Consider the following 15,200-nt stretch of genomic DNA (forward strand, 5'->3'; position numbering starts at 1 on the left):
TCAGCCATTGTTGATTGTCTCTTCCACACAGCATCCGCTGCTGGAGACCGGACCAGAGCGGCTACAGAAAAGGTATGTATTGCATTTTTGGGACTTTACAATGCTAGATACATAAGTCTTAGAATGTGGCTGCCAGTATATTTAGAGTTAGTTTGTTTTGGCTGAACTTCTACTTTTAGTCCCACAAACAAACGATCAGGTTGTAGAATTTTTTTGACAGACGAGATGTCCACTACACATAACCTTCCTGGAGGTATTCCCGAGTGTGGCTCGGGGTGATTTTTCACTACCAAAAGCGGTAATCCCGAGCCACACTTGGGATTGCATTGTAGTATCCAGGTACAGGTACTTACCATGTCCCCCCCGCTGTGTCCGTGGGCTCCATCCGATATAGTGTGTGCCAGGCTCCATTCCCTGGGAGTGTCACAATGCACGGGGGCAGAACCCGGCGGCAAATTCAAAAAGTGAAAAACACATACAGTACACTGTAATCTGTAAGATTACATTACTGTATCAAATCATTTTGCGTCCCTTTTTTTATATTCGTTTTATATTATATATACTGTTCTTTCTGTGTGGAAACTTGAGAATGTCCATAGCAACCAAAAAGCATCCCTTTACATCATAAATGGTTTTTGACCAGCTAGAAGACAGTGATAGTAAATAAGAATCACTTGCAGAATTGAGCGATAGGGATTCGTAGGGAAAGCGACGACATTGACAATTCTGCAACTGAGCAAATTTCAGTGTTTTTGATTTGATTACATTATTGAATACATTTTATTATTATTATTTTTGTTGATTATTTATAGTTATTATAATTTATGATTTCGCGTTTCAAACGTTATCAAAGCCAGGATGTCTATTAGACTCGTGTTTGGACAGATTTAGTTGAGTTATTCCTAAGAATTGCATGCCTACAATATAAAACGCCAAATTGCTATGCAAAACAATGTACTGCTTTGAGACGCAAAAAATCTGACATAATCACACTGCCAGGGAGGTTAATGGCATGCTGACATTAGAGCTAGATGCCGTAAACAAATTCCTACAACCATGCAGTCACAACCTCCATCGCTATCACTAGCTGAGGAAGAATCAGCAGCGGAGTTGACGGTGGAGGGGAATGCATCAGTGACAGGAGCAATGGACTCATTATCACTGGAGAACAGAACCATTGGAGGTACTTTAGGTGAGACGTAATGTGCAAGTTTTCTGTGAATTCTTGCACATTACATTGAGACCCCCAATAGTGTAGGTTTAATTCCACTTTAACTGTTGCATGTACAGTAACTTCCCAATGTGGAAAGTCCACAGAAATTCCTTAGAACAAAGAATGGGTTAGCACCTCAATTATAATAAAGTGTATCTTTGGACACAATAAAAAAAACAAACACTTAGATATCTGCAATTCTTGTACATTTCCCCATGTTTTGTCTTTTTAAAAACACAGCAAGTATAGAAAACACATGTTGATCCCTCATAAAATCCAGTGAGCTTTCAAAGTGTTACTAAACCCTCATTTTATTTTACATTAAAATAACAAACATGGTATACTTGCCTGCTCTGTGTAATGCTTTTGCACAGAGCAGCCCCAATCCTCCTCTTCTTGGGTCCTATGCCGGCGCTCCTGGCCCCTCCCACCTGCCGGGTGCCCCAATAGCAAGCAGCTTGCTCTGGGAGCATCCAAGCAGGCACGCTCTGGAGCCGTGACTCTGTTTGTCCATTTACACATGGAGCCGTGGCTTGGCCCAACCCTTCCATATCCTGATTGGGCCACTGGCTGTGATTGAATCAGCTGCGCTGTTGCCAAACGCCGATCAGGAGTGCAAGTCCCCAGAGGGCCAAGGTTCTTGTAGACATCACTGGATGGAGATGGGGCTCAGGTAAGTATTAGGGGAGCTGCTGCACACATACAAGGTTTTATACTTTCAAGCATAAAATGCATGAAGGTAAAAAAAAAACTTGTGCCTTTACAACCACTTGTTGAGTGGTGTTCAGCTCACAACTCTGCCTCTGCTGCACTGAAATCCCAAACAGTGTTATTAGCCCTACCCTGTTCTCCCTTTCTGAATTACTGAACACTTTGTGGTCTGGCCGAGATCGGCACATTGATGATTTGCCAATCTCACCGAATTGCATGTTTTTTTCTTCTTATTTAGACATGTCCCACAGACATCTCATAAAGTTCAGTTGCTGCTTGCATGGTGCAAGACCGTTAATTGCCTTGCAATGAGCTGCAATTAAAAAGTATTGCATGCATTTTTTTTCAGCGCAAACTGACCTCACACAACTACAACGCAATGGTGTGAATTGGGCAGATAGGGAGATCAGGCATTTTGAATTGTCAAGAGGTGAGACTGTATGTGGTGTGAATGGAGGCAGCGAGCACTGGACAAGGCTGACAACACTGTATGAGATTTTAGCACAGCAAAGGAAATATTTTGTCAGGTCACTACAGAAAATTAGAAGCACACTGGATCGATGGGAAATTTTCTGTACTTACAGTGTTTTAAAAAAAAAAAAAAAAAAAAGACGGATTTCCCATGCATTTAATTTCGGGATGTTTTGACGTTTTTGTTTTTTTACATCATTTTAAGAAGTTTGTTAAAAGCGTGGCATCTGATAATGAGCTAAACATTTTTATTTGAACAAATTTTTGCCTGCATGGTGTTTAGAAATTAAAAATTCCTTTTGAACCCTTTCATGATACCCTCTGCATTTAACCCGTTTTAACCCCTTTGCTGCCAGAGCCTTTTTATTTTATTTTTTTCTTCTTCACACACGTTAAAATCATGTTAGGCCTGGTGATTAGTTAAAACCCCCAAACTGTATACATTTGCTAAAAGCATAAATGCTGGGAGATAAAATGGTGGTAGGTCACACAATATTTAAACAACCGGTTTATCGTGCGCAATTCATCGGTTCGGGGGTTAATCACTGCTAATGGCCCTAGAAATACTGCTCTTAAAGAGGAAGTAAACCCTCTTAAAAAAGGGAAAAAATAAAACCCTGCAAGAAAAAGGCTTAATGAGTTAGTATGCATAGCATACTAGCTCCTTATGTACTGCTTACCTCAGATCAAAGCTCCCGCAGCAGTCCTCGTCACTCGTTACTTCCGGGTATCGCGGCTCCAGCCAATCACAGCGCCACTCCCACTCATGCGCGTAGGAGCCGCCGGCAACGGCACGGAGACTGCAGCAACGGCACATAGGTGCCATTGCTTCAGTTTTCCAAGTGCGCATGTACCGCTGTCATCGGCACATGCAGGGGACGGGATATCTCCTAAACCATGCAGGTTTAGGAGATATCCTGGGTAGCTACAGGTAAGGCTTACCTGTAGCATAAGGTTGTAAAATAGGGTTTACAACCACTTTAATCGGGCGTGCGCAGTAGTATGTAACATGTAGTAAAATCAATGTTTTTGCACATGGGTTTCTCCGACCTGTGTGTTACATACGTACGTGCATTTGGGGGAGGAGACCAACATTTTTTTTGCTGGTGGGGCATTTTCCAAGTGCTTGGGTGTAATTTTGTTTTACACATTTATTTTTTTCACTTAACTTTTTTGCTTTTACATAGGGGAGCAATTACCCCTCTATGTGATAGCATATATATTGGCAGGTTCTCTTTAATGATACATCAAAGGTCTATTAAACCACCGATGCCTCCCCTGCACTTTATTACAATGGGCCTTCAGTCTTTTTTTCATCTATTCAATCTTCTGCCGTTGTCGTTTTAACTTTGGAGAGTAAAACATTTTTTTTTCTGCCAGTGAATACCTTATACAGCCCTCTTCCTGTTTCTTGTCTGATAAAAAGCCTAGGCGTATGACATCATGCACAGCTCTATCTCTCTCTTGTGAGAGTTTTTCAGGAACGGGGGAGTCATAAGAGGGCCAATGAGAGCTGCAGACCTGGAAGTGTGCCTCTGTGCAAATCCAGGAAGTGAACAGGCAGCAGCTTCAGCTGCCCACAGTTAAAATGGATGCAGCCAGACTCAGTGGAGGGAGATTTCTGCAGTATATTGGGCAAGTATAGAATGACAGTATATATCAAATAATATGCAAAGTGGTTGGAGGGAAGCTTCAGAATGGCAAAGATGTTTTTTATTACAAATCATATGAGCAGACTGCAGTTCCTCTTTAAAGCTAATGAAGTGCAGATCACACTCCATTAGCTTCTTCCCTGGCCCCAGAAGTGGGAAAAGTGACAGCAGAAACCAGAGGGGACTTAATAAACCCCACTTCAGGGTTTCTATTGGCTAAAGTGGATCAGTGAACAGACTTTTGCTGGCTTCCTCCATTTATCCAGAGGCTCCTAAGAAAAGAAAATCATGTTTCTTGCTTAAGAAACCTCAGACCGATATGGGGATTCCATTGCTGAGGTCAGTCAGTTGCATGCTTGGTGCAGGTCAGTGAAAGTACTGCAGACTATGGGGGCTACTGAAAGTGCATTTGGAAGTGCAGTCACTTTAAATCTAAGGGGTAGATCTGAAATGAGTGGAAGCTCTGCTGATTTTTTATCATCCAATCATGTGCAAGCTAAAATGCGGTTATTTATTTTCCTTGTGTGTCCCCCTCGGATCTACAGCGACTTTACTTCTAAGTGCACTTGCAGCGAAAAGTGGATTTTCCTATAATAAATAACCCTCTATGGATCAGCATAACTGCCAAACTGCTTCAATAGAAGAGGTCAGCATTGCAAGCCTGCACAATTTTTCTGTAATTTCTGAGAAAAACATCTCGTATCTTGTTTATAATGGTATCATAATATACCCTCAGCTGTTTTCCATTAAACACTTTTAGGTTCTGTAAAACAACTCAGTTTGCATTAATGCATTCCCTATCTGTAGGATCTATACTTTGTGTTGTTATTATTATACAGGATTAATAGCCAACAGTTTGAGCAGCACTTTACAATGTTAGGGCAAACGGTACAGTTACAATACATTTCAATACAGGTTGAATCAGAGGGCCCTGCTCCTTAGAGCTTACAATCTAATGTGTTGTGTTTTTTTATATTATTACATGTTGTTCTGTTCTTTTTTAATTGCAAAATAATAAAAAATATATTAGCACCAACGACTGAGTTCCATGAGCATGTTAGAGATTTATACCGCCACCTAACATAGTAGCGGGCTCAGTTTTCTATATACTCACCAGCAAGGGGATATGTTGGTGTACAGCTGATTCTTTAGTATCTGCTGCTAATGGCCCGAAAAGCGCCACTAAAACGACAGTAAATCGGTGCTTTACTGACGGTGCCTCAGTGTGAAAATGGGTTTGATGTTTACCATTTTCAGCCAGCAGGTGGTGCTATGTACCATAATGGGCGGGCTCTCTGTAAGGAATCTCTCAGCATGTGTACTGCTTGCTACACATCTATAAGAGTCTGTTAACTTAGACTGCCAAAAAGCAAACTGGCTGGGCATGTGTACATCAGATATATAATCAACAGTTTACTGGACTTCAGTTTTAATACTCCTGGCTCACTTGCAGGAGTGAGTAGACAGTGATAGATCGGTGTCTTTGGAGTAGTTCAACTGGTTTTATTATGAAAAGAGTGCCTGTCTGTACAAAGAAACATATTTCAGCCCTGAACATATTAAGACATTAAATACAAGAACATTATTAATAAGTTATATACTTGCATTCATTTTCCTAATACATATTTTGAATTTTCATTGGCAGGGAGTGGTGAACCACCCTCTAGTGGTCGCGCATCGAAAGCAGCCGCCAAAAATATGTCCATCTTCGATGGTAAGGTTCTAGTTCTTTTCCCAGAAATTCTTAGCACTCTGTTTAAACACCTTGACTTAAAATTGATTACTGTGTAGGTGTCTTATGAAGATTTTATTTTCTTTAATGGCAGAAAAAAGTGTTTCAGGCTAAAGATGGATAATTGGTATAATCAAGTGAAACGGATTAGAACAGGCTGCCAAGTCACAGCGTCTTTACCTTTTTGATATTTGAATTGGTAAAAGCCTTAAAAAAATTAACAAAAGTGCCTGAACGGGGCATTTCTAAATCTCCTGCCTTAATAATATGACTTATTTGTACAGTGTGTTTTTTTAATCGGATATTGCATGAGAAAATAACATACTAACAGTATAATCTACTTTGCTTTATAAAGTAAAAGAAATATAAAATATTTAATGTTTTGGTGACAACACAGACTTACCGCTCTGCAGGTTGTGTGAAGTTTCTCCAATTAGAAGCAGACCAGATCTCTATTTTTGCATTATACAAGGCTCCCGAGACAGTGAGAGAAAAATCTGATATTTTAGGCTCAGTTCATAAAGCTTTAAAGTGGATGTAAAAACCCTCACATATACCCAGTGAAGCGAAAAGCCTCCGATGAGGCACAGAGGTGAAACAAATCCTCCTACATAGGTTTTACTTGTTTATCTGTAGTCTTCTCTTCCCTACACCCCTTCAAAAGGGCAGAAAAGTGTTAGAACCATTTGCCTGTCGGTGTCCTGTGTGTGTGATATAGTCAGTAAAAGTGACCAGCCGTTGGGTGCATCAATTTCTTCTATTGTATTCTTTAAGGAGGCAAGCTGGGGTGGACACCCATGTGTGGAGTATTTTCAGCTCATTTATCTCACCTTGAGCGGATTGTGCATACTCTCCATGTTCTAGAGAACCGCAACCTGGGGGCTGCCTTGCATCGCAACATCCACACCTCCAGTGTCTCTCTGGTGACAACCGCGTGGCTCCTTAGATTCTCAGTTTGTGTGCAGTCACACTGCACCCCCATAGTTTTTAATGAAGTGGTTTTAATGACACATTGAAAGGTAAAAAAGGACTGACAGGTGGGGGTTAACAGAAGAGAACCCATCATCAGTCATCTCTCTTTCACTCCCTCTATTTGTCTTGTTTACCATTGTCATTAAAAGTAAAAGAAAATCTGACATTTTGGATTGTCCCCAGAAAAGTAATAGAGGGGAAATCTTCCAATGGGGACACTAGTTCTGGTGACCTGGGGCTCCCCAAGGGATTCCCTTAATTTGCAGGGATTTCCTCTAACTTCCTGTTTTGACTGTGGGACAGGAAGTGAAGTTAAATCTCCCATTTGGGACAAAGAGGGGGAAAAAAAACCTTACTCCCTTACGCTATCCAAAAAAAAAGAAAAGGTTTTGGCTCTAGTTTTACTTTAAGCCTTATTAATATGATTTTGTAACTTTTAATGCTTATTGGCTGAAATAATAACTGTCATTTAAAAAAAAAAAAAACTGGAGAATGCAAGATCTTGTGCAGCTGTGCTTCTTATTTATATATGGTAAAGTCAGGCGTTGTTATTAGCAAAAAAAAACTAAATTTACCTTACTACGTGCCCCTAAAAATTATTTTAACCACTTGCCGCCCGCCATATAGCAATATGACGGCGGCAAAGTGGTTGTGATATCCTGACTGGATGTCCTATGACGTCGCCAGGATATCAAGCCGCTGCGCGCCCCCGGGGGCACGCATCGTGGCAATCACTATTGCAGTGTGTCAGTCTGACACATGATCAGCTGTGTCCAATCATGGCTGATCATGGTGTAAACAGGAAGAGCTGTTGATCGGCTCTCCCGAGTCTTCCTATCGGTATGACAGGCTGGCTTATGGTGAGGGAAAAAAGTATTTGATCCCCTGCTGATTTTGTACATTTGCCGGCTGACAAAGAAATGATCAGTCTATAATTTTAATGGTAGGTTTATTTTAATAGTGAGAAACAAAATAACAAAAATATTCACAAAAACGCATTTCAAAAAAAGAATGAATTGATTTGTATTTTAATGAGTGAATATGTTTTTGACCCCTTTGCAAAACATGACTTAGTACTTGGTGGCAAAACACTTGTTGGCAATCACAGAGGTCAGACGTTTCTTGTAGTTGGCTACCAGGTTTGCACACATCTCAGGAGGGATTTTTTCCCACTCCTCTTTGCAGATGCTCTCCAAGTCATTAAGGTTTCGAGGCTGACATTTGGCAACTCAAACCTTTAGCTCCCTCCACATATTTTCTATGTGATTAAGGTCTGGAGACTGGCTAGGCCACTCCAGAACCTTAAGATGCTTCCTCTTGAGCCATTCCTTTGTTGCCTTGGCCATGTGTTTTGGATCATTGCCATGCTGGAATACCCATCCATGACCCATTTTCAATACCCTGGCTGAGGGAAGGAGGTTCTCACCCAAGATTTGACGGTACGTAGCCCTGTCAATCATTCCTTTGATGAGGTGAAATTGTCCTGTCTCCTTGGCAGAAAAACACCCCCAAAGCATAATGTTTCCACCTCCATGGTTGATGGTGGGGATGGTGTTCTTTGGGTCATAAACATCATTCCTCCTCTTCAAACACGGCGAGTTGAGTTGATGACAAAGAACTCGATTTTGGTCTCATCTGACCACAACACTTTCAACCAGTTCTCCTCTGAATCATTCAGATGTTCATTAGAAAACTTCAGATGAGCCTGTACATGTGCTTTTTTGAGCAGGGGGACCTTGCAGACACTGCAGGATTTCAGTCCTTGACGGCATAGTGTGTTACCAATTATTTTCTTAGTGACTATGGTCCCAGCTGCCTTGGGATCATTGACAAGATTCTTCCGTGTAGTTCTGGGCTGATTCCTTACCGTTCTCATGATCATTGAAACTCCACAAGGTGAGGTCTTGCATGGAGCACCAGATTGAGGGAGTTTTACAGTTATTTTTTTAAGTTTCTTCCATTTGCGAATATTCACACCAACTGTTGCCACCCTTTCACCAAGCTGCTTGTGGATGGTCTTGTAGCTCATTTCAGCCTTGTGTAGGTCTGCAATCTTGTCCCTGACATCCTTTGACAGCTCTTTGGTCTTGGCCATAGTGGAGAGATTGAAATCTGATTAATTGATTGCTTCTGTGGACAGGTGTCTTTTGTACAGGTAACAAGCTGAGATTAAGAGCACTCCTTTTAAGAGAGTGCTCCTAATCTCAGCTCAATACTTGTATAGAAGACACCTGGGATCCAGAAATTGTACTGATAGGGGATCAAATACTTATTTCACTCCTTAAAATGTAAATCAATTTATAACTTTTTTGAAATGTGTTTTACTGGATATTTTTGTCGTTGTTCTGTCTCACTATTAAAATAAAACCTACCATTACAATTATAGACTGATCACTTCTTTGTCAGTGGGCAAGCGTACAAAATCAGCAGGGGATCAAATACTTTTTACCCTCACTGTATATTGCAATAACGACATTTGGGAGACGGGACCAAGCTTAATTTTTTTCTGTAAGGCCCCTTTTACACTGGGGCGGGAGGTGCGTTGGATTTTCTGCGATATTCGGCCGCTAGCAAGACAGTTTTACCCCCCTCTAGTGGCCGAGAAAGAGTTAAAAACCACTGCAGAGGCGCTTTGCTGGCGGTATAGCCGCGCTGCCCCATTGATTTCAATGGACAGGAGCGTTGTATACACCACTCCAAAGAAACTGCTAGCAGGACTTTTTTTATCGTCCTGCTAGCGCACCGCTCCCACACTGGAGAGACAGCAGCGGCTGTTTCAAGTCGGTTTGCAGGCACTATTTTTAGCGCAATAGCACCTGCAAAACAACCCAGTGTGAAAGGGGTCTAAATGTCCGGATAACTTAAAGTTATGGTAAACGATCACCTTGTAAAACAACCCGTTCAGTTTAGAGCCATTTCACACTGGGGCGTGGGACACGTTAGCGGTAAAGCATAGTTTATGCAGCACTTTATGGACGCTGTGTGGGCAAGCACTAGGGCTCTTTTAACCCAAAAGAAGGGGTTAAAAGCACCCGCAAAGCAGCGCTGCCTATTGATTTCAATGGCAGGGACAGTTTAGGAGCGGTGTATACATGCTGTATTTCCTGCTTAGTGTGGTCAGTTTTTAATAGGAGAGTAGAGGTACTGGCAGAAACACCAGGGATTCCACATCAAGAACGCAATACAAAGAAAACAGGATACTTTGTTTTCATACAAGTACATGGTACAGCAGGCACATATCAGGAATATTAAAGGTTGGGTTAACAAACACTTTAAGCTGCCTTTATTTCTGAGTCAACAGATTGTTTCGGAATCAAGTTTTTATAACCAGGTTTTAGTTTACAGAAGACAAACTGAACGAGGAACCCTTGGCTTCTACACATTGCTACACTTCTGCTGCAATTTTCCTACACTTTTGGCTATCGGTTTTGCCCATTGAACTTGCCTGCTAATGTGTTAATTTCTTTGACATTTTTGTTCAAGTTACTAGACAGACTAGAGGCTCCTGTGCTCTCCCTGTGGATTGCTTGCAGTGACCTCATTACTTCTCTTCATGACACTTTATTAAAAATGTAGCACTATCAGTTGACATCCATTCTTGCCTCAAGTCACAACAGGAAGATTCATATTGTAACTTAAATAAATTCTGTTAACACATGTGATGCCACAAAGATATCTATCAATGAATGTGGGAGTCTCTCTCAATCTCTCTTTGCTTTTGTATGAGTGTATATATACATATATTGATATTTTGGGGATTTCACTCAAGGTGTAGTGCTTTCCAGCTATTTCTGCCAAAAAATATTGTTTGAGGACTTGTGGCCCACTTTTATTTAAAGGAAAGATTTAAATGTTATTTATAGTGTTACCGTCTTGTAGGGGTTTCCAACACCAAAAATGGAAAACCCCTTCAAAAGAGAAGTATAGGGTTTGAAAAAAAACACCTACATACTCACCTAGGTGGATGACCGATCACCTTCTAAGACTAAGAAGCAACCTAGTACAATCAAAGATCACTGATCGTTTAGGTTTTTGGTCACATCATCTTCAGTGAGCAGAGAGCCTGACTGTCAGTCACTAGGTCTCTGCTCTGCCCCCTCCAGCACTGGGCTGTGAAGGGGACAGGAACAGTTGGCATAGGCTCTCTGAGAGCCTGCGCTAGCTTCCAGTCAGACATCTTGGTGGATCCCGACATATAAATTTGCCATGCCCCCAGTGTCTGGACTGGCTGAGTGATGACAGCGGGCTTAAGTCTACATAAATATGGGTCACAGGAGTGCAGAACGAAGTGCACTCCTGTGACCTACAGGAGAAGTGGGGCCAAAAGAGGTTTAGTTCTACTTCTCTTATAAGCCACCTGGCTTCTTCTTGCAGTATGACTGCTGCTGACCTCATGCTTGGTCTTTTCCCCATTTTTTTAGATCATCTTACAGCACCACTGTGCTCACATACAAACACTGTACCTCTCTCTCTCTCAGCTCCCTGTTGCTGTGGCCGACTCTCTGACCTCTGAGCAGGGGATCTCCTATCTACCAGGTGGAGCACTGAATAACTGTTAGGCCTTGATTTTGAATGCTGTGCACACCTGCACACACAGCCTGCCGGTCACCTGTAAAATCTGGACCCAACGTTTAGAGGCTTTTTCACGCTCAAGTCTCTTTTAAACATCTGGACTCCAGAACCCAATCCGGGAGCTACCATTCCTGCAGAAAATTGGAAAAATATATATTTATCATACATCAGGGGACACAGAGCGGCTGCAGTAAGTACTATGGGGGTTATGCGCCACCTATAGTTGAATGGACAATGGCAGATCAATAAATCAATCAAACAGGAAGTCCTCCCCTATATAACCCCTCCTACACAGGAAGTACCTCAGATTTTTGCCAGTGTCTGTAAGGTGGTCACTGATGTGATACATGTGCTCTTGGAGCAAACTTGGGGGTCTGAAATGGTTCTACTAAGAATCTGTCAGCCAAAATGGATGGTAACCGAGCCTCATTGGACAAGGAAAGAAGATTCCTTGAGGTTTGCCTGTAATGCAGCTTTACGGTCTAACCAAGGTGTTTTCGTGCAGGGTGCTATACAGGTCCAGGGAAGTGGACCCCAGATAGGGGGGACTCAGGCTTTTTTTATGACAAAGCCTGCTGTGATCATTGAAGGTTGGAGTCCTGCAGCAGTTTTGGTACGTCTGCATTTTGCAGTTTCTCTCTCTAAAAAAAAAAAGAGACCTGACTGCCTGTTTTCCCGCTGACTACTGGGGGCAGTGTTCTTATTCATGCTCTGTGTACTTCTCAGGAGTATTTGGCTGTAGTGTCTCCTCCAGCCACTAGAGGGCACAGGTTTGCTCAGTATGGCCTACTCCTGTATAGACAGGAAGTAGAAAGGCAGCCATTTTTTTGCTAGTGGACCATGTGAGCTGATTGGTCTGTAGGGCCTCTGATACGTAGCTTCTGCTCATGGCTACATAATGAAATGTGAACTTTTTATGGGAGAGCTATGTGACCAGACAAGTCATGGTTATAAACTGCATAAAGGTATACTTACTGCTTAATCTGGGGGGCCTGTACAACTGTCTGTTAAACCCTTGCCGCTGAGCGTATGCAGATGTGCGTACTAGGCTTCCGGGGGTTATAGCGGGATAATGCCCGTACCCGCAGGCATCATCCAGGTACTGATTTTTAGAGCCGACGATCGGCTTTCCAGCCATAACAACCGATGCGGCTACCGGGGCTCCTGTTCAACCGGGAGCACCGATGCCTCCGGCGGCTAGGGAGGGACAGGAATAAAGCTGTAAGCGGCTTCATTCCAGTCTCCCAATGGTAAGCACGGAAGCGACGTCATGACGTCACTTCCCGTTTACTCGGCTGCCAATGGCGCCGGATTGAAAAATATATTCAGTATTCAGAATCGCCGAAAACGGCGATCTGAATACTTTGAAGTTTAAAGGCGGGATCAGGGTTTTTTTAGACCCCCGATCCCTCCATAAAGAGTACCTGTCACCACCTATTACTGTCACAAGGGATGTTTACATTCCTTGTGACAGCAATAAAAGTGATCAAAATTTTTATTTATTTAAAAAAAACAATTTATAAATTTTAAAATAAATAAAAAAATTTAAAAAAATGTTTAAAGCGCCCACTGTCCTTGAGCTCGCAAAGCAAAGAAAATGCATATGGAAGTCGCGCCCGTAAATGTAAACAGTGTTCAAATCACACATGTGAGGTATCGCCACGATCGTCAGAGTGAAAGCAATAATTTTAGCACTAGACCTCCTCTGTAACTCTAAGCTGGTAACCGAAATTTTTTTTAAAGCGTCACCTATTGAGATTTTTAGGTACCATAGTTTGTCGTGATTCCACGAGTGCGTATAACTATAAAATGTGACATGTTTGGTATCTATTTACTTGGCGTAACATTATCTTTCACATTATGCAAAAAAAATGGGCTAATTTTACTGTTTCCTTTTTTTTTTTTTATTCATGAAAGTGTCCCTTTTCCCAAAAAGTTGCGTTTAATACACCACTGCGCAAATACCTTGTGACATAAAATATTGCAACAATGGTCGTTTTATTCTTTAGAGTCTCTGCTAAAAAAATAAACACCAAATGCCAAAAATAGGATTAGTCATGAAAGGGTTAATGCGCATCTGTATGCGTATCACTGCACTTTAACCACTTGCCGACCATCCGCCACAGTTGTACTGTGGCAGAATGGCACTGCTGGGCGAAACAATGTTAGGTAACGTCTCTTCATTCGCCCTGTGGCCACTACGGAGCCGATGCGAGTGCCCAGTGGTCGCGGTCACCACTGGGCTCCCGCGGTCACTCGTGGCACAGGGAGAACCAGGATCTGTGTGTAAACACACAGTTTCTGGTTCTCTGAGGGGAGAATAGACAAGATTGTCTGTTCATACTGCACAGTCTCATCCCCCTTCAGTTAGAGCAAACAATAGGGAACACATTAACCCCTTGATTGCCCCCTAATGGTTAACCCCTTCTCTGCCAGTAACATTTTTACAGTAATCAATGCATTTCTTTATTGTACATCATAGGACACAGAGCCCTAAATATTTGCTTAGTGGGTTATAGCTACCTTCAGGTGTTGACACTGGCACACCCAATACAGGAAGTTGACTCCCCTATATAATCCCTCCTCCTTCCAGGAGTACCTCAGTTTTTTCGGCAGTGTCTAAAGGTGTTGGCACGAGTGAAGATGTGCTCTGCGAAGCTCCAGGAGGGATCCATGCTGGATTTAAAAAGCCTCCACAACCGGATCCATCTCGCCACTGTGGCTCTAGGATGGTACCCGGGCCTCGCATAGAAGAACAAGGTTTTGTCTGTAACGCTCCTCTTTGAGGACTGGACTCTAGGAACCAGGACTCTTTTTGGTCTTGCTACATTACCTAAAGTTGTCCTGAGGGGTGTTATACATGGTCCAAAGGAGTGGAACCCCTAATAAAAGGGCTCCAGTCTTTGAAGGTTTAACCACGCTGCCCGCCGTGATGATCCTGCAGCGAGGAAAAGGTAAGAGGAAAGCTTAGGAACTGCAAAGTCCACCTATGACTTGTCTTTCAATTATATTGTAAAATGCCTTAAAGCGGGATTCCACCCTAAAGTGGAACCTCCGCTGATCGGATCCCTCCCCCCCCTCCGGTGTCACAATTGACACCTTTCAGGGGGGAGGGGGGTGGAGATACCTGTCAAAGACAGGTATTTACACCCACTTCCGGGCATAGACTCCCGTGGGAGTCTACGCCATTTCCTGCCCTGCCGCGCTGTCTGCTGGGACACACACGGGTCCCAGTGATAGCGCGGAGATTTCCTATTGCGCGGCGCAACTCGCGCATGCGCATTAGGGAATCGGGAAGTGAGGCCGATTCGCTTCACTTCCTGATTCCCTCACCTAGAATGGTGGCGGCAGCAGCCGAGGGCCGAGCGATCGATCGGCATCGCTGGAACCCGGGACAGGTGAGTGTCCATTTATTAAAAGTCAGCAGCTGTAGTATTTATAGCTGCTGGCTTTTAATATTTTTTTTTTTGGGGGAATCCCTCTTTAATTCCCCTAGAGCGAGTAATAGTGTATAGACCCTGTTTAAATCTGTGCTAATACAGCGTGTGTCTCAGCAGCATGGGGGGGGGGGGTCCTCCTCTCCCCTTAAATGGGGAAACTGAGTGGATAGGGATACATGTTATGTTTAACCTCCCTGGCAGTATTCCGGAGTCTGGCTCGGGGTGAAAATTCAGAACCAAAAGTGGTAACCCCGAGCCAGACTCGGGATCGCAGCGATATCTGCCCGCACTGTGAGCGGCTCGTCCTCCGCTTGATTCATCACACCGCCGGGCTCTGTTCCCCGTGAGCGTTGCGATGCACGGGGATGGAGAAAAGCTGATAAAAAGGCTGTGTAGATCCCCTTCCCCCTCCCTGCCTCCCCTCTGTGGTGACTCTT

At 43.0% G+C, this 15,200-nt stretch overlaps 1 protein-coding gene across 2 annotated transcripts in view; it reads left to right on the forward strand.

Annotated features, from left to right (window-relative positions):
- Positions 1-15,200, forward strand: part of MRE11 (MRE11 double strand break repair nuclease) — a 594,456-nt gene that overhangs the window by 400,521 nt on the left and 178,735 nt on the right. For both annotated transcript variants that reach the window (XM_077484966.1, XM_077484967.1), the window contains exon 16: positions 5,693-5,761. In XM_077484966.1, coding sequence (XP_077341092.1) covers positions 5,693-5,761 — 69 coding nt within the window. The remainder of the gene's footprint in view (positions 1-5,692; positions 5,762-15,200) is intronic.

The sequence above is a fragment of the Lithobates pipiens genome, unplaced genomic scaffold (assembly GCF_037356315.1).
Source record: "Lithobates pipiens isolate NorthernLeopardFrog02 unplaced genomic scaffold, aLitPip1_a1.2 Scaffold_17, whole genome shotgun sequence".
NCBI lineage: Eukaryota > Metazoa > Chordata > Amphibia > Anura > Ranidae > Lithobates > Lithobates pipiens.